Source organism: Hippichthys cyanospilos, chromosome 19, assembly GCF_059441005.1.
Source record: "Hippichthys cyanospilos isolate Australia breed blue-spotted pipefish chromosome 19, RoL_Hcya_1.0, whole genome shotgun sequence".
Taxonomy (NCBI): Eukaryota; Metazoa; Chordata; class Actinopteri; order Syngnathiformes; family Syngnathidae; genus Hippichthys; species Hippichthys cyanospilos.
Window position 1 is genome coordinate 2,032,582 of NC_142387.1, and position 26,603 is coordinate 2,059,184.

The 26,603-nt window shown below is 38.9% G+C and overlaps 1 protein-coding gene across 2 annotated transcripts in view; it reads left to right on the top strand.

The window, feature by feature from the left end:
• The window catches only part of ofcc1 (orofacial cleft 1 candidate 1), a 106,025-nt gene that overhangs the window by 54,323 nt on the left and 25,099 nt on the right, over window positions 1-26,603 (top strand). For both annotated transcript variants that reach the window (XM_088441834.1, XM_088441833.1), the window contains exons 12-15: window positions 4,556-4,822; window positions 7,472-7,724; window positions 8,437-8,600; window positions 12,492-12,651. In XM_088441834.1, coding sequence (XP_088297960.1) covers window positions 4,556-4,822; window positions 7,472-7,724; window positions 8,437-8,600; window positions 12,492-12,651 — 844 coding nt within the window. The remainder of the gene's footprint in view (window positions 1-4,555; window positions 4,823-7,471; window positions 7,725-8,436; window positions 8,601-12,491; window positions 12,652-26,603) is intronic.

Sequence of the window (26,603 nt, forward strand, 5' to 3'; positions counted from 1 at the left end):
AGGTTACTATTTTTGAAATAGTGAAAAAACAAGTACAATGAGCCCCCGGTTTACAAGATTAATGTGTTCCGCGGTTGGGATCGTAACGCGAAATCGCTGTATGGGGGAAATCCAAGCCTATGTTAATTAGCTAATGCGTGTGAAACCCCAGGTAAAAATATCAACATTGTATACACATACTAAAAATTGATATCAAAATAGTTTAACGAGTGCTACTTATATATAATATACATGCATACAATTAACATCATACATAAAAAATATATAAAAAATTTGTTTAGCTTTGAGTGACTTACGGCTATACTCCATAGTGAGGGTAGCCTTGCCTTGGCTAGGCTACCTTAGCCTTCTTCGTATTTCTTGATTATCTCCAGCTCCCATATGAATCATCTACTGTACTTCTCTCTTTAACATCACTAGCAATCTTTGGACCCATGGCTAACCAACTCAAGTTTGAATTAAGCACTAAAACGCACTATAAATATGTTTTTGTAAGCACTTACAGGAGAAAAAAGCTTTAACGTTCCACCATTTTGGAACCAGTGATGCCGACCAATCGCAGACCAGCATCTCAGTGTTTCTGGGACGCCAACCTATAGTAGACAAGCATCTTAGGAAGTTGTGACGCCAACCAAGAGCAGACCAACATTGTTGTGACGTACAGTAATCAGTGATGCGTGTATAGACATATGAGCGCGGAGTAACTTGCAGTCACACACGCACACTGACCACCATGTTTGAGGCATCGTAAAGTGAAAAAAACTGGCGTAAAGAGTGGACGAAAAAAACAGCGTGGTCTTCATCGTAAGGTGAAAAAAATCGACAGGGAGGGACATTGTAAACCGGGGGTCCACTGTAGTGTAGAGTAGATTTTTCAGTGGAAACTTTGATTTTTGTTGAGTAGAGTGGGGGATAGAACATTAGTGGACACGGGGCTAACGTATTCTCTTCTATGGCATTTGACAGGTAGATACAGGTCTAATATTATTTCTGCCAGATAATGAAAAAAACTAATTGGTATATCCATCACAGATGGCACTAGGATAACTACATGAACAAAAATATATACTGGTTAAGAATCACTTTATTAAAATAATGAGATGCAAGTCTAATTTATTGGGTGGAGGGGTTGGACAACACAATTGATTCCGTTTTTTTTTTGTGTGTGTGTGTTTTTTTATCCTTAGGCAAGGTATCATTTTCCCTAGATAGACACTACAAAGTGAATTCCAGCCGTGCTCTGGGAACACTGGTGAGACACTGGGATATCCATAGGCAAAAGCCTAAAGTCTCACTAATGCTAACCATTGTTCTGTTAATTTGAGCCTACTTTAATTAACATTGGCCAGAGGATCGAGATCAACCATTGCTCTCTGTCGACATGTTGAGTGTACAGTGTAAGCACATTATAATTCTCTTTTCTGTTTTACTGTAAAGTGTATGCCCGAGTTAAAATTTGTCGTGCAAAATGAATGTACTCGGCTGCTCTGACATATTGCGAGTTTGTGTGGCGGCTCCATCTGTGCCCTCTATATGAAAGAGAATAGTTGAGCAGACCGACATAGGGCAGCATAGAGAAGGTAGAGGTGCCAAGGGAAGCCAAGCACTGCTGGAAGGGATTGCTATCTGCTTGTGTGACATTATATTTATGCAGAAAAACTACTGTAGCATGTGAGCTGCACCTTCAACAACCATTTACACATGACTGTTTTTAGCAGCAAATGAATGTAAATCAAGTCACATTAGTTTGGTGACATGACAAATGTGTTCAATCTGGATGTTTATACATGAGTCAAAAGTAATGGCGGAACACCAGGTTTTTTGTTTGTTTGTTAGGGTTAGGCTTCTCGAGACAGATAGTGTATTAGTACAGGTAAGCTAACTCTGCAGCCTCTGCAATTTGAATTGAGATCTACAGTTAGTCTATCATGGCCATTCCTAGTAAATTTGGCTAAGCTGTCCAACCAACTCTGTCTTTGAAACCTTGTAACCAAATTGAAATAACCCCCAGAGGTTAAGCTATGTAGAAGTAGAAGCTAGCAGTAAAGTACATGATGTGCTGGACTTGACAGTTTTGCAAAATAATGGGTAGTGCAAATTAGGTATGTTCTCTCTTTTATTTTTTATACCATAGTTAAGCCTGAATGAGTGTTTCACTATATCTCAAGCAACCCTGTAATGCATATGTTCAGAATAAGACCATTTTTATTTTCTTTTGTTATTTACACAACTAAGTTTGTCCTCTTGGTCAGCTGTAACATAAGCTAAAGAGGTAGCAACCAGGTTACATACAACCTTTTTAGTATTAAATAATGTAATAATCGTACCGTTGATCTGTAAACTCAGCTAATCAACCTTTCGATAATTTATGAGAATTGTTGATAAATATGCATCATGCAGTAGAAATTGAAGGTATATCTTTTAAGAATTTTGAAGCTCAAATGTCCTGGAATTACCTGTTTGTGTGTGCATGCGTGTATGTATGTTTTTATGTATTAATGTATGCATGTACTTATGTACATACTGCATATATGTATGTGCAGTGTACACTGTGTATATGTAACAGTGTCAGTCTGTGTGTTTCATTTACACTTTCAGTGATGTATAGGAAATAACCCTCGATTAGATTAGATTTTTCTGATAAATGTCCACGGCTGTGCCATCACTGTACACTACGCTTTTAGCGCAGATCAGCCAAGTAACGTGGTTAGCTTGGTTGATCAAGTTGTTGTTGTTGTTTTTTTTTTAAAATAACTTTATTTAACGACTTCCAACGTTGGACACTGTTGATCAACATAGCACCGAACGCCCTACAGTGAGCATCCAATCACGTCACGTTCAACGTGAGGCTTCTAAATGGCTGTTAAGTTCTACTCTAGTTTCTCTCCAAAAGGACACGTGAGGACAACTCTTGAGTCCACACTGACCAATTTTTATTTCTCAATTTAAGAATATGTTGGCATCATGTAGATCATCATTGGGTTGATAACCTACAAAGCACAAAAAGCACAGGCTAACAACCCCATTTTGCTAATACATTTCTAACAGTTTCCAAAAAATGAAATCAGTGAAATAACCATTTTAAATGAAAGGAATTGAATATCGAAATCAATTAAATTTAACTTCAAATATTTCAAACTGATCAATACATCCAACATTGAATAGTGAATTAAGTTAAATCAGAGAATCAACGTCATTCATATGAAATGCCCACGTCAAACAAATTGAATAGTTCAAGATAACAAATGTAACAAACAAATCAGTCACCGAAATCAGCTCTTTCTCTTAGTTTTTTAAACATTAAAAATGAACATAGAATCGATTCAGTGGTTGGAATCAGTACAGTTCTTGTTCAACAAAAGAGAGCAGTGCAGGTACTAACTTCTCTAAATTAAGCAACATAAACAAAGAACATTCACCAACCATGTGAAACTTGTGTGTTTCTTGTTGCTGTTTGCTCTGTTGTTGACTGCAGATTGAGCCACCTTTCCAGCTCAGGTGCTCTAATTAGCAGCAATTTTGCTATAGGATTCTGGGGAATGTATTTTTTTTTTTTTTTTTTTTCCAGAGGATTCTGGGAGATATAGCCTTTGCTGGAGGATTCTGGGAATTTTAGTCTTGTGGTAGTGGCATCTTATGACCTCCAGCTATTCAGCTTTAACCCAACAATGGCCAATTTATGTCTTGATTGGCTATTGCAACTGTTTATTAACTATATGGGCCCGTTCACATATGCCTTTGCACACTGCACAGAAGCCCGCAACTATTGACTGGGAATGCCCTGGCCGCAAGAAGATTTCATACAGCCTGGTGACACAAGTTAGCTGAATTCTAATTGGCTAAAAACTCTAACCTAAAACTACAACACTGGAAGGAGCATAACCAAATGAATATATATATATATATATATATATATATATATATATATATATATATATATATATATATATAAAACACTTTAAAATTGAATTGACTTTAATTACAGTTATTACACTTATACACTTATGCTGCCAGGTTATGTCAGGCCAGCAGACCTTGCTGGCCTGAACTGCCCACCACTGGTATGTACGCATGTATATTTGTATGTACGTACGTATGTATGTACTGTATGTATGTATGTATGGACGTACACACCTGACCCATTCCACCCCATTGAAAAAAAATCCCATCCGGTCCTTGATCATAGCAATAAATAAATCCTGTTCCTTTCAGATGAAAATGTTCCCCATTACATCCTGCTCCTGTTTATAACTACACTGACTCCTGTGCTGCTCCAAATGTTCTTCCTATAATCCTTCGCACTGTGTATTGAGTATGAAAATTCCGTCAACTTTTTATCCCAATATAGACAAAGTAAGTAGTAAAACCGACTTCCAACACACAAGGTTCCTGTGACCCGCAGGAAATAAAACTCTAAATGGCTTCTTATCTTTCCAATGTTCTTCTTCTTTCGACAACACATTCCTGCTCCAATCTGCTCCTGTCATCTTTTTATCCTGTACACTCCCAATCCTGTCCCATTATATTGATTTTATATTTTGTTGTCTTAACACAGCCCTCCACAGAATGGATGGAGTTCTGCTCAGCTATCCAATCCAGCTCACTTGATCCTTTGCATGCTGCCTTCCGAGCTGGGCTTTCTGTTACTACAGCAACGCCACCGCCACCACACACAACAACAACCATGTGGTAGCTGGCGGGATTCTGTTTTGCAGCTAAGCCTCATTATGCTGCTGCTGGCTTTGATGTGGTTTGTGAGGCTCTACCTGCATTACTCCAGCCAGTGGCTCTACCTTCAGGCCATAGCAGTTCCTGTCAACAAGTGAGTTCAGTTTCTTTGATACACACACACAGACATAGAACGGTAAGGTTGGGCAGGGGCTTACACTGATATATGCATGCATGCACGGATAACAAACATGTATAGCTGTTTTTCTAGCACTTGTTCTGTCTGTTTGAACCAATATTTATAAATATCACTGAAGATGAACTATTGCACCGTTGTACTTACTGTACATGCATTACCACACAGAAATATCAGCATTAGACTTTGGTAACGTTTGTATTTGCAAATACAGTCAGCCCCCGGCTTACGAGCACCCTGATTTGCGAACATTTCGCCTTACGAGCGTGGATCAGGGAGATTTTTGTCCTCCGCTTACGAGCAAACCTCTCGCCTTACGAGCATTCCGACAAACCAGCCATTAAGTGTGTAGAAATGTTCTCGCCTATCTGCGTCATCATATTCAGCAGATGCGTCATCTACAATCATTAACAGACACTTGTGGCGGTAACGTGAACGCTATTGGTCTTACAACCTCACACTGACTGTCTCACTCACGGTGACTAAATATATTACCATTTAAGTGTAGTGTTTGTACAGCTAAAGGGAAAAACAGCTGACATGAAATTAAATGTGCCGATTGCAGGACGAAGAATTGTCATTGGTTTAAATGTGTGTTTTTTTTAATTAATTGTCAATACATTCCAACCGTTTAAAAAAAAGTGCGAATAATTATCAGTCAGTCAAGGAGACGCCAATATGCTATTGGTCGATTAAGGTCACCCGGTCTCACTCACGGAGATGCTATTGGCCGGCGTCACACGTCAATCACAGAAATGCCGATATGCTATTGGCCGAACGCCTTTATCTAGCTTGATGGAACAGGATGGAAGGAAGTAGAGAAAATGAGTGAAAAACGGAATGTTTTGAAGACTTTGCAAACTTTATCTGTTAGACATAGCTTCTAAAATTACTAGCAGCGGTAAAGGAAGAAATAAGAGGATGATGTTTTAGTATCTCCGTGATTTGCACCATGACTGAAAGAGTTACTGTAACACTGTAATAGCAATAGCCTAGCTGCGTTGCCGTATTAACTCAAGACGTTAGTCTCTGCACCCTGTTACGGGTGATATCACAGTGCTATATAATGGTTGCTTGACAAAACTGCATGTCATGTTAGTCGGCGACCTCCCGACATGCTTTGGGACAGCGCCATTGTTGCAATTCTGTGAGTTGAAACCAACAGTGAACCGACGCTCGAACAAGCTATAAGTGTGGTGCCCAGTTAATACAACACACATAACCTACCCTCCGCCTCCACCCAGCTCAATTCACGTCGGGAAAAACAGCTGACATGAAATTAAGTGTGCCGATTGCAGGACAAAAAATCGTCACAGGTTAAATGTGTTTTAATCAATAAGATGTCAATACATTCCAACAGTTTAAAAAAAAAGTGCGAATAATTATCAGTCAGTCAAGGAGACGCCAATATGCTATTGGTCGATTAAGGTCACCCGGTCTCACTCACGGAGATGCTATTGGCCGGCGTCACACGTCAATCACAGAAGTGCCGATATGCTATTGGCCGAACGCCTTTATCTAGCTTGATGGCACAGCTGGTTGGGATGGAAGGAAGTAGAGAAAACCCTGACTGAAAAAGTTACTGTGACACTGTAAGACCAATAGCATATCTGATTTACCGTATTGACTTCGAGCATTCATCTCTGCTCATCTCTGCTTATCTCAGCCCAAGTCAAGTCAAGTCTTTCCAAAGGTAAAAGTCAATTTTACTTTGTATTTGTTATGTAATGCAACTGTACAGTAGATTATGTCACTCAATATTAATATATGTATACAGCGTGCGCGCGTTGCACGCATTCACGAATTAACATGGATTTGGATTGCCCGCTATACGAGCAATTCGAGATACGAGCGTAGCCGCTGAACGGATTAAGTTCGTAACCCGGGGGCCCACTGTACTTTTGAACATATGTTCTACTATATATTGTATCTATTTCACTTAAAAGCATTTTCAACTCTATTTGCAAGAACAGTTGAAGGAGTTTGCTAGTAAAACATGTTTATTCCAAAATGGCAACTCTAACCTTCTGCATCCTGGTAAAGCAAAGATTTCACAACTTAAAACTTGAATAGAACAATGCTTTAAAAATCTGTATTCAGCATTGGTATGTTTGAAGTTTTGCTTCAACTGAATCTTCATTGGAGCTCTTCATCGAGATTAATGAAGAGAATCTGGAAAAAGCAGAATCCCATTGGATCTAATGAGCATACAGCGGACCTGTCCCATGTTACCACTGCTTTGCCATCTCCTGACTGATGGGAAGATTAAGAACCTCATGAGGCTTGCATGTAAATGTCGAGTTGATCTCGCATACTACCTTGCAGGTGATAATGCTGTTATTTGTAGCACGAGAAGCCTTTTCAAAATGTATTTTTGGTGGGAATATTATCTTAATCCATACAAAATAATATGAAGGGGCTATGGAACAGGAGAGCAGCCAATCTTAATAATGATGGTCATTGAATGAATTCAAAAATGATTTCAGCATTCATAAATAATGTTATTGCATTTGCATAATATTTCTCCTGAAGTGGCATATCCTAAACATTAATATGCCACATGAATATTGACACATGTACAACATATCCGCCCCCGCCTCTCACCAGATTCCAATTCCATGCATACACAGTGGATCTCGTGTACCAGAGTTCTTTGCTCCACACCCGCGAGGAGCTGGCCATGGTGGTGGTGGGTCCCCTGACCTTGAACGCCGTAACGTTCCTGCTCGTTCTGATCAGATGGGGCTGTCAACAGATATTTGGCTCATTCCCTTCCTTCACGTCAAAGTTTATCATGGCTCAGGGAGTGTGGACAGTCCTGCACCCCCTGGCAGTCCTTGCAGTGGACGCCATCCTCGGGGTAAGTCACTTAAAAATAACTTGGACACTTGTGCACTTTAAATAGGAGTTCACTTTATCTTGGCAAAGTGACTTTAGTTTACAGAAAAAATGGGAAGAGTAGAAGGTGGGAGAAAAAGTGGAAGGTTATTGGTGTGTTTCCTGACAGGGAGCTATTGTGTTCAAATTATTCTGCGTGTAACAATAAAATCAATCATTTCCATTTACTTTGATTATAAATAATCCATTAGCCAAACATCTTTCTTCTGTCTTCTGTCTTCTTTCGTTTTCTCTGGGCTAAGAATTGTTTCACGTTAATTCATTTTGAGCCATTTCCCCAATCAAATGAAATCCAATAGGATACTTACACATGAAGAGTGTAACAAAACAAATCAAGCAGAAAATTGTTTTTTCGATTGAAATGATACGAGTGCACTGAATCAAACAGTATTTTTAATATACTGATATATAGTTTATTCAAATGTATATAAAATGATGCCCCAAAAAGCATACATCATACCATCTCAAACTGAGCTGTATTCAGGACAGTTGACACACCACGCCTTCCTTTCTACTCCAAATTATAAATGCAATCACTGTGATCAACTCTTTGACAATGAACTTCGACATCTTGGAGAACAGTTTGGTTGTAGACTCCGGAGATATTTGTTCGGGTTACAATGTTTACAACACCATGAATCCCTCTAACCGCACCCCTATATTTGTCATCACAGCATCTATCCTACAGTCCAGACAGACCAGTGGGGGATGCTGCCAAGCTTTTCTGGCACTTCCACAGAGTGGACCAATCGGGCACAGCCGGAGTGGCCATCACTGTCTTACTTTATGCGGTCATTTTTCTCCTGTCAGTCACCATTCTTTGTGTTTTTATGTTCAGGTGAGAATCACAGGACTGAATGAAGATACTTATGAGTCTGTCGGATTTTAAAAGCAAAATGAAAGAACCAATTTAATTTAGTTTCAAATTTCCTTATCAGTACATCACTTTTTAACAAAGTGTTCATATAAAGTTTTGTAAGTGGCGAATTGTTAAGGAGTAACAGTACTCTCTCAATGTCATCTATGTAGTTTTATTTTTGTCTCAGAAATGTTGTTTGTAACACACTGAACCTACAGCATTAGGGGAAAAAAAAGAGTGCAATGAGCATCCGAACAAGATTTGTACATGCTATATGTAAATCCCAATTTTGAGTCCCCATTTAATCCCTCCAGTAGCCAAGAAACGTGACAGCTCAAGTTCTGAGAGCAATGAAAGTCACGGCTATTTCTAAACTGTAGGGACAATCTGACAATGAAGACAAATACCTTCCTTGCAACACTCTCCCTTGGCTCTCATTAGCAGAATATACTTAACCAGAACATCTTAACTTAAACAGAAAATGGAACAAAGGATGATTTGATACCTTTTGATTTCACAGTCAAACAGAATTACTCATGCAGGTTTACATGGAGCTCACACATCAGCACATTGAGTTTACATGAGCAGAATGGCAGATATACACACATGCACCACACAGTTGCCTTTTCATACCCGCTACACCATGGTATCGGTTGGAACAGTGAAAGCAATTTTAATCCAGAAGTTCAAATGTGTTTTGATATAGCGTGAATACATAACCCTCTTACATGATCCTATTAGGCTGAATGCTTTGCATGGCTGGTATCACTGAAGCCTTTATGCATATTGAAATGGACCAGATATACTGTATAATGTATATGATGAGGACTCATCTGACAGGATGTTGTTTTAGAGATTGGGGTCACCCGTTCTGAATCGTTGTCAGAAGCTTCTTTGAATAAATTAAAAAAATTAAAAAAACTCTTGCATCATACTTCAAGGCAGGGGTGTCGAAGTAAAATGGACGGGGAGGGGTGCATAATTTTAATAAATGGTGGTAGTTTAATTATATTTATGCGGCATCAAACTAGCTTCAGGTGGTAAATCTTTCACAGAAGTACTCAAACACAGTCCACATGCACCTGACAGAATCACCTTTGGCCCTTCCCCTACCATACACAATCCGGTACTTTCGATTTCGTTTCCCTCGTAGATCAGGTGTTGGAGTCTTGACACTTCTTCATACATATCATACATACCCTGTGCTTATGCCATGCATAGGACTGAATTCTAAAAACTCCACTGTCACGCTCGGGCTGGAGTCCACTCAGTAAATGAAAATCGACAATTGGGCAATGTCAGAAGTGTCGTCCACAGGCTGGGAATTCACAATAAAGCCTTATCTTTGTATCTCAGTACTACTCTTTCAGACTGATGGAACGCTCAGCAACGGTGTTTCTGCTCAGGCTCACATTTAAAAAGAGTTGACTTTTGTCTGGGCAAACTGCATCAGAAAGTTTAAGCATCAAGTTTTTAAAGTAATCCCCCTCTGTAAATTGAACTGGCCTTGACGGCAGCCTCACTTTGTGTTATGGCTTTTTTTAACAGAGCCTGCTGAGATTTAAAACCTCATTTTAATTCTTCCACGTTCTGTAGTCTTTGTTTCATGGCCATATTCTTGTCATTGTCCACATGTTTAGTTACATGATGCTGTCTCAGATCATACTGTTTTGTTACTGCCACACATTCTCCACACAGAAGAGACACAGGTGTTCCAGCAACCTCAGTACATGTACTGGATACCGATCCCCACCTTGTTTGAAAACCCTGTTCTCACTGTCTACCTTCCATAAGCACAGTTATATGAACCTATTTATTTTTCTCACAGTTTACTGTAAAACAAGAAACCTGTATCATGGTATTTTTGACTTTCCATAATATATGCATCGGCAAGGTGCACCATGCATGAGCCCTCAAAGAAATCATGGCGAGAGAAATGCCCGCTGGTTGTCCACTTGGATATGTTATTTACTAAAAATCATTACTAGTAATAGATGAAACAACGTTTACTTGGCCAACATGACGATGCGCTAAAGCTCTTCTCTCCAGCTCCGACGTAAAGCCAAAAGTGGGCATGTTTTTACACTGCACTGCCGGTACGGGGGGATACGCTGGCCTTCATCCTCAAATCCCTATTATGTGCTTGGGTGGGGCCGCTGCTGAGAACGCAGAATAATAACATGGAAAATACCAGAATTTGACCTTAAAATTAAGGGTGCATCGTATTAAGGGGTGCACCCTTTATTTGGGGAGTTAGGGTATGTATCGGTCTACATAGGAATGTGATTTTAAATGTGAAATCGGGTAAAATAAATGAATAAAGGTTTTGTGTGACCCCACTAGTCTATAAATGGTATTTTGAACAATAATGTGTTGCGATATATGGAATATGAAATAGGACGCAAACGCTATCTGATTTCCTGCATCTCTAGCGGCCATTTTACTCCTTAATTTTAATTTTACTGAAAATGGCATTAGCTTCTCATTGCTCAGGTAACAACCATTCACAACTCAGTTTATGAATGTCACATGACCATATTCAGAAAATATAAGAGCCATGATCAGTCATTACTTGAGCCCTGAGCATCTGTGGTCATTTTCAATCACCATCAATTGGAAAAATGGCCACCCCTTAGACATGGCTGGATTTTGATTTTCAACTCATTTGTCACAAATGCAATCTTGATCAGAATACCACATCTGAGGTTGCACAAAAAAAAAAAATGTAAGGAAAAGTTTTACATCCCTGTTAAGGTAGCTTTTATTGCCTTTCTTTTATCCACCTTATGTCTTTTACTGTATCAAAATGCAAAATATTCCGACCATAAACAAATATTCTTACAGCAAGCTTTAATATTAAGGAGGTTTTGATGGATACTTGCTCATCCAGGTCGTACAAAAAATGCACACAAAGTAAGAGCCATTCCAACAGTAAAGCAGTCAATGTGATTTGAAGAAATGATGAAAAGATATGGTCTTCTTCTTTGCAAGCGCGCATAAATGAATGAGAAGCACGATTCAAGTGTAGAGTGAAAATAGATTCATGATATTGATATTCATGATATTGTTGTGTTTGAGGTCAGGACACTACAAAAACCTCTATCCCAAGAGCGACACAGAATGATTCTGGATTCAAAGCTTTGCAGCACTTCCATGCATACATCCTTGTCTCCTTGATGTTGGTTTTATTTGAGAGCTGATTACCCTCTGACAGACTACAATCTCTATGGAAGGGCACAAGGTTGTTTTGGTTTTATGGTCAGCCAATGCAATGTTTTTGTTTTTCAGACATGGTGATTCCTTTTCAATGTTGGCTGCCTGCATCCATGTGTAGATCAAAGAAATCCTAACACTCTTTTTTTTTTTTTATGAACATCTATGGATCAATATGCCATCTGCTTGGTCTGGAGTCTTTCCCTGTGACTCAGGCTGGGCTCTCCAAATTCATCTACAAGAAGCAACATTTCAGGGTTGAACTCCCACACATTACCAGCCACATCACACACATGAACAAACACACACACACAGATAGATGCAGACATTGCAGAAGTCAGTGTGTGAACAAAGTGCTTCCTACTCAAAGGGCAACATATTTGATTCCATTTGCACTTCCTTTTTTTTTTTGAGTCATTGCATCTTGTGATCCATATTTGTCTTCATATTTTTTTTTTTTGCATTGATTCCATCCATAAAGAGCCATCGTGAAAGACAAAACAGGCTTGCATATAGTATATTCACAGCTTTGCTTATTCTTTCTTGCTTAGGTATTTGACCAAACATGACCTTAACATAGAGCAGGCAGTGATTCAGGCTGGGATTCCTCCTGCTTCCACTCCCACATTTTTACTTCTCTGACTCCTCACCCTCTAGATTCCACAACAATGGCCGTATGCTGGACATCTTCCAGAGGCTCACAGCCAAGGAGGGGACTTACTTCCTACCTCACGATTTGGAGCTGTCCAATGAGGAACTAAGCTACATCATCAAGAAGGCAGAACAATGGAGGGGCTTTAATGGAGAGAGGCGCAAGGTCAGTACATCCATCCAAAGATGATTGAAATGAAGTCCAAAGTAATAAATAGAATGAGCAAATTTTAAACTAATTTTCTTTAGTTGTATTTCCGAGTGACTTATGGCACAGTGGTTAGCACGTCCCCCTCACAGTTTATGGACTGGAGTTCAGAGCCACCTTGGTCCGGCCTTCCTGTGTGGCATTTGCATGTTCTCCATGAGCCCGCATGGCTTCCCTCTGGGCGCTCCAACTTCCTCCTACACTCCAAAAACATGCATGGCAGATGTATTGGACACACTAAATTGTCCTTCGGTGTGATTGGGTAAATGCTTATTTGTCCTGGTGTGCCCTGCAATTGGCTGGCAACCAGTTGAGGGTGTCCCCTTGCCTACTGCCTCATGTCATCTGGGATAGGCACCAGCAAGCATGCGACCTTTGTAAGGATAGCCGGCCATAATAAATGGACTGATTAATAGTTATATTTCCGAAAGATGAAAACTCATCTTTGAGGTATTTAGCTTCACTTTAATTCGTATAGGAGAGAGGTGTCAAACTCATTTTTATCATGGGGCACATTGCACTTTCTCTCGGAGGGCCATTATGACTGTGAAATCAAATTAATTTTAAGTATGATTGTCACCCATGAACACATTTTGAAATCAGAGGCCACCAAAAACTTTCTAAAAGGGTATTGATAACAAAAAAAATATAAAAGTTGACAGAAACTTGAAGTCATTATTAGCATTTTGCGGGCCACATAAAATGATGTGGTGGGCTGGATCTGGCCCCGGGCCTTGAGTTTGACTTTTGTGGTATGGGATGATTACCAAAACAGAAGGAAGCTAGGAAGCTGTCTTGGGAAACCACATTACCAAGACATTTCAGTGGAATGGACTGCTCAGTCAACATTCATTTGTGATCCATGTGAATTTGCTGCATTTGGTATTATCTTAAGGTGTGGTGCACAAGTTCATGTCACGGGCAAGATTCTACTTTACATAAACGTTGCTCCACATTAAATTAGCATCACCACAGTGAAGCTGCTGCATATATGACAGTGCGGGATAGGTCCATGGCAATGGCACAGCAGCAAGAAGTCTATTAGCACCAAGCCGAAACCAGATGTCAAATCTTTTGCATAGTGATTGAAAATGTGACTTGTTGAGATAAGGGAAATAGAACATGGCCATCAAACTGCAGGCCCTTCTTTAATTTAGTTTGTTGAATTTCTAGTGGCATACGTCGCTCCGTGTTCACCATTTTTATTAACTCCCTTTGCTCTTCGCTTGCATATTATAGTATAAGCTGAGCAAAATATTAAAATCTTGATTTTTTTTGTATCATTTTGACTTGTAGGGGTAACAAAAAATTGTTATTACATCCATGTTTTTAAGCATTTTAGTTCATCCATACTGATCAAACTTGACAATATTGGTATATTTCAATTTTTATCAACAAGGCATTAAATATTAGATAAAAAAAGTCTAACCTTTAACTACTAGTATGACTTAATAGCTTGCACACATTGTTAAATTGATGGTTATTACACTTTGCCAGCAGTGTTATTTTTCATCAAAATAAGACATGATGATGTGACATTATAATTAGTGAAACCGACTCTCCATTGAGGGTCACTTTCCTAACCCAAGACTAATTTGCCCATGTGCAATTTCTTGTGTCATTTTTCCTCATTAACTATTTATCACATAGAGGGAAAAAATAAATATAAATGAAAATTCAGGAAGGCAAGCAAAGGAACAGCTTTAGAAGAGCAGAAACTAATATTTTGCAACTCTTGATGATTTTGTGAATCCATAATTAGATAGAATAAGGTTGATATGATTAGGTCAGGATGTAGTGTTTCCATTAAAAATACATTTCAAAAACTGTATTCCTAATGTGCCCCTCCAATTAAATAATGAATCCTCCGCATTTGTTATTACGAACTCAATTAATATCAGAGGCAAGGGCAAAATTTTAATAAGAGTAGGCCACAAGGCCTTCAATAGCTGGCTGGCAGAAAGGAGGGTTAAGGGAAAATTAAAACAAGGACTCTATTTTTGTTTTGTTTTGTTTTTCAAACACTGTATACCAAACCAATGTAAGAAATGCATGCAACCATGCATCCTTAAAAGGATATGGCATTTTTGACAAATCGAATCGAGGCCAAATAGAGATTTGCAAGCAATTTTACATGAACATTAAATATTTTTCTAGAATGAAATTACGCTTTTTTACAACATCTAAGGAGTCATTTCATATGGATAAAGATTCAGTCCTATTCACCCTATTTTAAATTAATTTTAAAATCTGACCAGGGTTACTTTTGATCAGATCGCTGTGTCCAGAATATCAAGGTTCCATGTAAAACAGCAACTTCTGCAGAGTTGCAATTGTTCTCAGTATAGCGCTGCATGTTCTGTGTGGGTCCTGAACTCACCTAGGGAAAGTTTGTTTCAAAAGGTACGTGGCAAATGTTTTAATGAGAACAAGATTTTCACCAGCCTTGAATGTGGGTTAGATAGTAAGGACTGCTTTTGTAAAGAACTGCAGAATACATTCCAGAATGTTCCTCCAGTTACATACTCACGTGCTGTGTGACATGGCAAGGTGGAAGATTCAGCTTTAATGAGAAAAGAATCAATTGTGATCATCTGGTAAGATTTTCTCCAGCCAGTAGATTGCCAGCCAGAGGGATAGACTTCATCCCTGGACTAGAATACACTGTTCAGTACTTTTGGACAGATGCTAATAAAGAAAACGTGACACTAAATTGTGCAGCCCTAATGGATGGATCAATGGATCATCGATGACAGTCAATTGAAAATGTGTTCAAAACTTTCAAACCCAAAATCATCTATGCACCTCCTTTGCTAAGACTATCATGATTTTCATTATAGGGGGGTTATACTAAGTTTCAGGAATAAGAGCCATTTATTAACGGTAGGGAGTGATGCACATCAACATTATTGTGTCACTCCCTCCTGATCACTGTACATCAGTGGTGGAGTGTCAGGTCAAACAAGGCCTTCTCTGCTGGCCTAATATAACCTGACATAGCTATAATAAACTATATTAATTTTAATAACCATTGTAAAAGTCGTTTTCCTTTTAAATGTATTTTTATTGAATATATACAATTATTCTTCATATTCTGTTCTTTTTGTGTCATATTATTATATATGCATTTGGTTACACTCCTCCTAAGAGCCCGCTGTTTTAGTGTAGAGTTTTTAGCCTCTTAAAGAGACAGGATTCTAGTTTCCATGGGTTACATCATTCATTCAATTGTCATGTTTGGTTGGGTTTGGTTGTTGTGGGTTTGTGGGGTTTTATTCATGTTTCTGTACCACTCACGTCTACCTTTATTCTCTGTGTTCTCGTTTCTTTGATTTCGTCCACCTGTCTGGTGATACTTTGTCCAGTTTTGCTCCCGGTTCGGTTCTGCCTCATTTCCTTGTTAAAACTTCCTTTTTTGAGACACATATTTCTCAGTTTTCCTACATATTTTGGGTCCCGTTCTTTCCTCTTCCCAACTCACCATGCCCAGACGTACACTTATTTTAAATAACCATTTTTAATTTAGCGTACACTCTTGTAAGCTTGCTTACTCTTCGTGGCCTTCATAAAATTTGTGGACAAATTATTTGACATTATTATTACTTATTCTAAGTTTTGGCACATAGAATGATACATTTAAATTGCTGATGCGAGTTTAATGATGTTTAAATTCTCTGAAAAATAGCCAGTGTAGCTCAGTAATGCGTACGTGTCTGCATGAGAGGTCCAATCACTGAAGGCCAAAGTGTGAAATACACGGACCGCCGCTGCTGTACATAGAAGGGAAGTGTTAATCTCTAAAATAATTAAACAGGTCTGCAAACAGTTTTTTCAGAGGCATCACTATGGCAGTGACAAAGTGTGGCAGCAGGTTACCCATTGCAAACCTTGTTGCAGCTAATTCATCCAAAAGCAAAGTTTCTCAGTGCTCATGACATTGGAATAATTGAAGGAGAGGATAGATTAAATAGAAACGAGAAAAGGCTGAGAGGCGGTTTGCAGGGTGGCCCTGAAGATGTTTTCTCAACCTGATTGCATCAACATTCACACTCCTTCATGCAGTTTGTCTTCATATGCCGAGGAAATAGATTACTAGCAGGCAAATTTGTAACACCCATGGTGCTTTGCAACGTTGACTTGGTTGATAGACTGTTATGGATGTTGTATCTTGAATACGTTACATAACCAGTCCCCAACCACAGGTTCTGGGCCGCGTGGGCCGCACCCGAAATAATGTTTTGGAACTGATTGAGTTTAGCAGTTCATTCATTTGTGCTTTGTTTGAGTTGATCTTTGTTTTTTTGGCGCCGCTTTTGACCACGGTTGGTATTACATAGTGAGAAGGATGATGTAGTTTTTGAGAGCAGGCAGTCAGTGATGCACACTAGCCCCTCCCCCCCCCCCCCCACCCGGTGGTGGGGTTCGGTGCCTCCAACAAGGTTAAGAACCACTGTCCCAGAGGAACCCCTGTGGAAAGATTCACTAAGACTTTACTAAACATGCTGGGTACCCTCAAAGATGAAGACACGAGTCATTGGCATTACTTTGTGAAGCCAATAACTGTACCAAACCTGGCAGTGCAGGGCTTAAACCTTATGAGTTAATGTTTATATGACACCCTGGGGTTAGTGTTGTCACATATATATTTGTGAAGTCTAATTTTGAAATAGTTATAAATGTCATTTATATTTGTTATTCCAACTGCTGCTATATTTAAGTTGTTGTGATTTACGTTGTATTATTTTGGAGAAAAGAGAATAACGAAATAACGGGGGGGGGGCGGAAAAGAACGCGACTTTGCTGCCGTTTCTCAGACAAAAACTGTGAAGGAAGCAGCTCACATTGTCCTCCTTTATCCGTCACTCCTGCCTAAACAGGTAAAAATGTAATTGTTGCTGTGGCCCACCCCGCTGGACGGGTAACATTTCGTAGACAACATTGGCGACCAACAGACCTTGCTTTTAGTCTTCCTCAAAACCATCAACTGCAACAATGTTAAGTATAATTCTGAGAAAGAGCATAATGACCCCCTGTATTAACCTTCAGGTCATCCTTAGAAGATATCCAGGTCACTTGAGCAATGCTAGGTGGTGCTTCCCATCACACACACATCCAAATATTTCTGATGAGAAACCTAAATCATATATTGTTAAAGTTCCAGTACCATTAATCTTGCATGGTTGTTCGAAAACCTTACTTGCCAATGACAAATTACCTGATTTGGAAAAATCACCTGAAATAGAAAACTTGCCTCAAAATGGAAATTTCACGTGAACCTGAGGTTTTATGAATAACCACGGAACCCGAGCGGATTCAGGACCCCAGCCAATCACACGAGGGAGTGGATAGTCAATAGTCAGTGTATTAACTGAAAAAGCAGACAGGATGTGGAAGTGAAGTCTTTTAGAAAATGTATACGTGGAAATCTAATACAACCACAGTGACAGTTGGAAAGTTTGGACTAAGACAAGAAGAAGACAGGAAACAAATACAAGTGTGTAGCAACTGCATAGCAACTGATAATATAAACATGTTTACATTCACTAAACAAAAAGACCATAAAAATGATACTTAAATTCATTTTATTTATCCATGATCATGCATGAATTAGTTTCTAAGACACCTGAGATGCAAACTCAATTATAGGTAACAGCAGAGGAAGCTGCAGGGGGAAGTTGGGCAGACAGAAAGGGTGCCTGGCCATGATGGAATACAAGGAAGCGCTGTCACCTAACAATAGAACCCACGCCTTCTGAAGCAGGAACCCATAACAGTAGCAAAGAAACACCAGGACATTGGGAATACACTGAGTGCTAAGGTGGTCAAACCGTAGGAGTAAAACTTTGGTAAATGAAAACAGTAAGTGGGCGTTTGTGGTTACTACATTTCTCGGTAGTCAATGTGATTGTTCACATGCTTGACTGCACGTGCAAAAATCCAATTCCGTGTCCATCTGAATTGTATTCGTCAAATACACTCATACATCGGGAAAGTACATGCGCATAACCTTTCTGCGTGCCTGCATGTGCATGTCACATTAAAGTGGCTTCTTCTATTACAGAGGATGGCTTTTTTTTTCTCTCTTTTTTTTAAGTGGACAGCGCTTTGGGCCTCGATGGCCTTAGGCAATAACAGGCAGGCAAGGGCAGGAAGCGAAGCACCCACACAGTCTGAGTATTAGGGAGCTCAATATGAGAAATGACTGCAAATGCTGCACAGCCGCATTTCTGAAAAGGTCACAGACTTCGGTGAGCACTAACGTGTAAAAGCAGTGGTCAACTCAATCTGAAGTGCAAAGATAATGATAAAACAAACATTCCATACACAGACTTTTTTTGTTTTTAACAAAGTCACACGTAAAATTTTATGGACATAATTACGAAGTGCATTAAGTCTAACTACTGACCACTGACTAAACATAACCACTGAAGCAAATTCTAAAATTGCTGTAAATGTCTCTAAAGGAAGTCATGGGGGTTTTCAGTGGTTAATACAAAGACACAACCAAAAGAATTGAAAAAAATTGTTCATTATAGTATAGTCGATGATTATAATTAATCCCAAAAAAGGAATGGCCCACTAATTTTCTAGTATGAACTTGTCAGTGTGACTCATCTAATTACAGTGAATGCCACCATCATTGCTTGATGTTTTCTTCACAATTAATCCGGGAAAAATTCTCATTATCTACAAAAGCGCGGGCCTGACCAGGCCTTTATAGAGGATTTAAAATAAGGTAGGTTATGATACTGATGGACAAAAAGCATATAAAATTGGAGAAAGTGCCTTTTGTTACAAATTATGAAGTGAGGATCAATATATAGGCATTTATTTAGGTTTATTTCAATGTTTGGTTCAATGACAGTTGTGTATCATAGTAGGATATAGGTATAGAAGACACAAATGTTTCTATTTGTGGAGCAGTTTTATGACATATTGACCTAATTTGAAAAGCAATTTTCTAATTCTGTGGAACACTTCTTTTTTTTTTTTTCTTGCATTTTAATGGCAGGGACCTAAAGCATGAGTTTTTAAACTAATAATATCGCATTACAGTGGGAACGAGATTTATCTGTTCCACGGTTGGGATCGTAACAACCTTGTGTTATGAATTTGGATTTGTGCAAACTAAGTTACCTATTAAAATATACATATCCACAAATAAGCGGGCCCCGGTGTACGAGATTAATCCGTTCCGTGGTTGGGATCTTAATGCGAATTCGCCGTATGGCGGGCAATCCAAACCTATGTTAATTAGCTAATGACTGTAAAACCCCAGGTAATAACATCAAAATTGTATATACATATTAAAAATTGGTATCAAAATCGTTTAGTGAGTGCTACTGTCATATAATATACATATATACATATATATATATATATATATATATATATATATATATATATATATATATATATACAATGAAATAACATCATAAAAAAATAAAAGGAGGATTTATTTACCTTTGAGTGACGTGACAGGCTTGTTATGGCCATATTCCATAGTGAGGGTAGCCTAGGCTGGGCTAGTTTAGCCTTCTTCGTATTACTTGAGTATTTCCAGCTTCGTTTCGATATACTGTATATCATATTCTCACTTCACTCTTTAACATCACTAGCAATCTTGGGACCCATGGCTACCCAACTCAAATTTGAATTAAGCACTAAAATGCACTATAAATATCTTTTTGTATGTACTCACAGGAGAACAAAGCTTTAACGGTCTCCCGTTTTGGAACGAGTGACGGCAATCAATAGGAGAACAGCATCTTAGTGCCCCGGGACGCCGAACAATAGTAGACTATTATCTTAGGGCGTCGTGACGTCGATCAATAGCAGACCAGCAATATGAGCATGGCGTGACTTGCACACTGACCGCCATGTTTGAGGTATCGTAGGGGAAAAAAATAATGGCGTAAAGAGGAGGCAAAAATAGTTGCGGTCCACGTAGTAAGGTGGAAAAAAACACAGGCAGGGATGTCGTGAACCTGGGGTGCACTGTATTCACAATTGTTTTTCTTGTGTATATTATCAACATTGTATGGCAGTGGTTGCAGGAAACTGCATTTTGCGTTCTAGGGGTAAAGCTAAATTGTCAAATAAATTCTAACAATAAAGAAAAGATATACTGCAATGCTTCCCATCTAGGGGGTTTACAGAGATTGCAGTTTTTTTTGTTTTTTTTTTAATGGAGTGGTCAGGGTGTCGCAATATCTCAATAGGAGATGGCCATGGATGGTATGCACAGTCAGGGTTTCATGAGAGCAAATCTTTTTATTTGCTTATTTAAACTCAATGTCAACATGCAGTTACTTTAAAACAAATAAGTGACAGTTATCAAAGTGTCTAAGAGAACTGCACGTATATAAAATCTCACAAACAATCACAGCTGTAAAAAAATTCCCCTAACTGTGGGGGTGGCCAAAAGAGTGGCCAGAAAATGAAAAATGGTGGTCAGGGCCACTCCTGGCCACCATGGAACTCCGCCCCTTGTTGCAAGGAGGTTTATTGAAACAGTCATTTTTTGTTACAAATTAATGAGTTGTTCCATTTTTTGGTTACCAACTGATACTTAGTCTAGCAATTCCCTGTGTTTAAATGATAAAGTCATTTATGTCGCAAACATTGATGTGAAACTGCTTATTTCGAGCCTTGTGTTGTACCTGATGCAGTGCCCCTAGAGCATGTCTAGCATATTGTATGGAATACACAGCATAAGACACAGCCAGACCAACGCCTCAGGTTATAGAGATATAATTGCATGCGATGGTTTGTAGTTAGTAACTTACTTACTTTAACTTATTTTCTCCCTCCTTCGATTCCTTTAAAGTTTTTGACCTTGGCTGCTTCCTTCTCCCCTCAGGGAATCAGAAGGTTTGGTGATGGTGACAAGTGTCGCATCTTAACACCACCACATGACATCCCATAAGGATTTGGCTCAGAATCTTACAGAGGCAGTGGTACATGTACTGTATGTGTGTGTACATATGAGATACACATGTAAATGCATCCCATGGCTTATCTGCAGCTCTCAAATTGGTTATTGGAGGCCTATTACTACCAGCCTCTGAGGAATGATTAACTTTAATCCGCGCTCGTGTCAATTTTTCCTTATTTATTTTTTTTTATTATCAAAGGCAGTAACCTACTTTTGCATCTGTTTGCTGCAACTTAATGCAAAGATGACCCCTTGAACCTTTGTGATATATTCCACTATAGACAATGTACTATGTGGTATTAGTTTGCAATTTGTGTTAAATTAATCTACGCTTAAGGACACACTTCATGTACAAATGAACACCGGTACTGTCATTGGTTTATCTGAAGTTATGTACTTCCAGGGAAGTACAACAGTACCAGAGACATGCTTCCAGGGAAAGACTTTCATCAAAGAGTTGAAAATAAAGAATTAGGCCATAATGTTCATAAATAATTCAATTTGTTAATGTTTTTATGTATATTTAACTTTGGATGCCATGATACCACATTTTTATGTCTCATACCAATACTGCAGCCTCAAGGATCGGGCGGCATCGATTCTATGCAATGATTTTTTTTTTAGGGTTGTGACAAAGTTGTTATTAATACAGACTGTAAATATATTGTTCGTAATATTGACATTTAAAAACACGACATTCACTATTTTAAGTGTTCAGATCTCCTCAAGCAATGATTCCCAATGAGGAGTACTCATACTGTACGCTTTATTGTAAGTGAAGACATTGCAAGGGTATGTGAACACATTTACTGATTTATTGCCCCAAACAATTAACTGTGACACAGCGGATTTGGGTGAGTCAAATAAATGATCAAATGTTTTCAAATGCCCCTGAAATGTGTTGACACATTAGTCATAGCTGTTTGGGGCATTAAATTTGTGTTTTCTTAAGATTTTTGAGGTGTCCTACTGTTTGACTATTGATTGAACGTAATGCACCTCAAGTCTCCTTACATATGTATTCACATTTAAATGTGTGGCTACATACTTTCTTTCCAGCCTGATGGTGCAGCGCAGGAGGAAATTAACTGACATAGTGGGTGCTCTGCATTGGACAGATGAACTTTAGCTCATGATCTCAGTACCCACCAGCAGTTTTTGCTTTCTTTTTTATGGACACCATTGCTCATAAAACTTTAAATCAAATAACACAAGCATATTCCTTGTGTCTTTAAATACATGAATGCTTCAGGGCTACAAACACATTCAGGAGTAACTAATCTTCATCTGCACAACAATGGACAAGAAATATCAGATAGACATCTCTACACGGGTGTTCGGGTGTTGCTTCATGTGGAGAAGAGGAGCGGATCCAAATTACATGCTGGTGAATCTGGTGACCTTAAGGCAAAGGCCTGCAGCCATTGGCTAATAGGACTTCTTTTCCCATGATTCTTTGACATTGAAGTAGAGCGTAGTTGTACTTTCGGTTTTACGATCATAGAGCTTGCTAGCATGTTACATAATGTGAAGTTAGGGATAGAATCCATTTGGTTCTAAACAAAAATGAGCTGATACTGATATAGTTATTTTGGCTGTGATCAAGCTCGGTGTCATTAAATGTTGCAATGGAAATACTGTGATGAAAAGTGCCACAGAAAAGTATCCAAGTAGAAATGTACTTATTCATTCATAAATCTAACACAGTTAAGTGCAAACTACGGCCCGTGGGCCGGATCCGGCCCATTGGTCTTTTTAATCCGGCCCCCCTACAATGGCACAATTTTAAGGTTTGGTTTGAATGATTCCATCCATTTCATTTTGACTTGTTACGACAGACATTCTAACACCAGGTGTCACAGTCGGCGCAGTGACATGATTTTGCAGAGCTTCAAGGAAAAAGAAACAGCGAGAGAGAGAGTGACTGAGCCATTATCACTCTTCTACTGGTCAGATCAGAACATCTGGAGCAATGTCAAAGGAAAAAAGTTGACAGTGAGTGCTGGGTGTTCAAGAAAGAATGGACGCATAGTATATAGTCTGGTCCAAGGCTGTATGTCTTATTTGCGAAGATTTTAAGAATATCATAGCAGCTGTCACTTTTCCACCAAGGCTAATTACACCAGCAACTATTCAACACTAGAACCTACTGCTACCACTGACAGGTTGTTAGCTAGCGTGCAGGCTTAGCAAAATAGCTTAAGTTGAGCAAATCCCATCCAAGAAACAAAAACAAAGACAAGTGATTTAAAATCATTCAAACTAGCAAAAGCCAGCAAGTCTTTCCCCGAAGAGGAGTTACTTAAAGAGTGCATGGTAGAGACCTCAACTATTTTATGTCCTGAGAGCAACAAATTTTAAAATATTATAACTTATCTTGCAGGTCACTGACTTGCTGTATTGAAGTAATTGAAAAGCACTTAACTAGAAAGCTGAAAAATAAAGCGGCATCATTTTCATTATATTCTTTGGCACTGGACAAAAGCAATGCATGATATAAAGGACACTGCTCTTTTCGAGATGATGGATATTTTTCAGGGGCAGCTCAGTGGCGCAAGGTCAGTAGGCTACATCCATGCCAGCAAGCCTGCGAACCTTGTGGGGGTAAGCGGCTCTAGAAATTTGACGGATGGATATACATAACATTAAAATATGCAGATCTTATTTTCTGAATCATCTCAACTAATCAACCACACTAATTCAGTATAGTCTTTTTTTTTATTAATTTATTCTGTTTCTTTATTGCAACAAATGCTAGCGTTTTTCTCAAAGTTCAATTTGGTTCTGTTGTAGAATTTCTTTTTGCACTATTTTTTCTGTGATTATTCCACTTTATTCATCCATTTCATAGGCAGCATTTTTGCAGGATAAGCACAGTAATGGGTGCTCAATTCAATGGAAACCAATGTTGTAGAGTTGCAGTTTTGGCACTCTAAATGTTCGTGTGTGTGTGCATGTGTGTGTGTGTGTGTGTGTGTCCTGCATGCAAATGTGAGAGTGTGGCCTGTCTTGTCCAGTGGTGCGTTTAACAAGACATAGACCTTTGCTTTGGCCAAATCATACAGTGTGCATCCATGCCATTTTCAAGATGCTCCAATTATATGTGCCAACCATACACATATTGGCCAGATTTAGAATAATAACATATCTATTTCCATCCTAATGGTTGACATTGCTTCGCTAATCCATGCATGTATGTCCATTTGTGCTTTTTCTGCTTTGTGCTTACACATGATCTCAGCTACTTAATGTCTATTGGAGACCTTCATTCCCTTGCATGTGCATATTACAGGAATCTCTCTATGCTTGTGTGTTGTTGTGCGTATTTGTGTGCATTAGTTTATTTGTGGATGGGCATTTGTGCAGTATGAACCTTGACATGTGAGCCTTGTTTATATGTATTATAACACACAGTGTGCATTTGTTATGTCAACATTTTGGATGAGCCCAATTCATCTGTGTTGACATATGCACTTATGTATTTCCACAGTCAGTGTGTATGTCAGATCAAGCCAGGCCTTGAACCCAGGGTCAGTTACGCGGTGGTGGCAGTACTGGGGAATTGCAGGGAAGGGGTTTTTGACCCTTTCTACTTTAGATAGCCTCAATGTTGTGCATACTCCTTCAACCCTTCCTCAGTCTTCCTTCTATTTCTCCACGAGCCCTTCCTCCCCCTCATCTATGCAGCCTGGCCCCAAGAGCCCGCAGGCACTGGAGACGGAGGCATGCTCCCCATGTAAGGCTTTGTTCACAAGCAAATGTGTGTGTGTGTGTGTGTGTGTGTGTGTGTGTGTGTTCGGATGTAGATGAGTGATCCTGTTTGTGTGTGTGTGCGTGTGTGTGTGTGTGTGTATTTGTGTGTCTGTGTGCATGTGCAGCTCATGATCTATGGACAAAAGAAGCAAACCATGTCTATCTCTTCACCAATACTTGACAAAAAATATCTTATCAGTTTAGTGATGTACACTAATACATCTTTTTAGGATACAATTATTCCATTACAGATTAATCGGAATTGTTGTGGACTAAAAATAATAGCGCCGAAGGGATCATCTTGTGTCACATGACCAAACCCAGAAAAAAAAGCCTTGAGGGTCTTTACCTGAGCTCTTAAATAGTGTGATGTCATTTGCAGTCACTAGCAAGAGGTAAAATGGCCTGCCCCTGAGTGGGATAACAAACGGTGGATTTTTCCTCCTTATTCATATTATTATTCATTCATTATTATTCATATTATTATCCTTATTCATATTCTCCAAATGGGATATTATTCAGAATGCCATGTTTAGGACTTGGGGACGCATATAAAACATACAGTATTGTTATGAAGAATTGATTGTGCTGAATTGGACTAATGCTGTCAAAGGATCAAAAAAGTTCAAAGATTAATTAACTGGTAAAAAATGTATCTATTATATTTTGAATCCCCCCTAAACATTTATAAAAGGGACTTTTTTTTTTATAGTTTCCTTTCGATACACTGAGTTATTGTTGCAGATAAAGATTGATAAACAACAAGTAAAAGGTGGTGTCAATCATTCAATTTCTTCACCAGATTGAGTTGTAAACATTTACTGTTTGCTCTCTTTGGCAATGAATCCCTAATCTTTGCTCCAACCTTTAGTGCGACCATCACAAAGAATGGTTCTGTTTTCTTTTGTCAATCGCCAAATAATTAAATAACAATAAATCTTAGTTGCCATTGTTAGCTGTGGCAGTCATATCTACTTACTTTTCATGTATATGGTAGGCTAAATTAACTGCTTTTGTGGTAAGAAAACTATTTTTTATGAAGAACACATATCTCTCTACCTTTATCAGAGGTGCCATCAGGGCATTAAAGTTAAATTTACCATTCATCAGACTGACAAGTCTCATGTGCTCTTCCATTGTCAAATCTTCCTTCTGCTCCTGAACTTATTCTCCCACCCACAAAAGGAGCCTATTCGGTTATGCCAAACATACTGGCAGC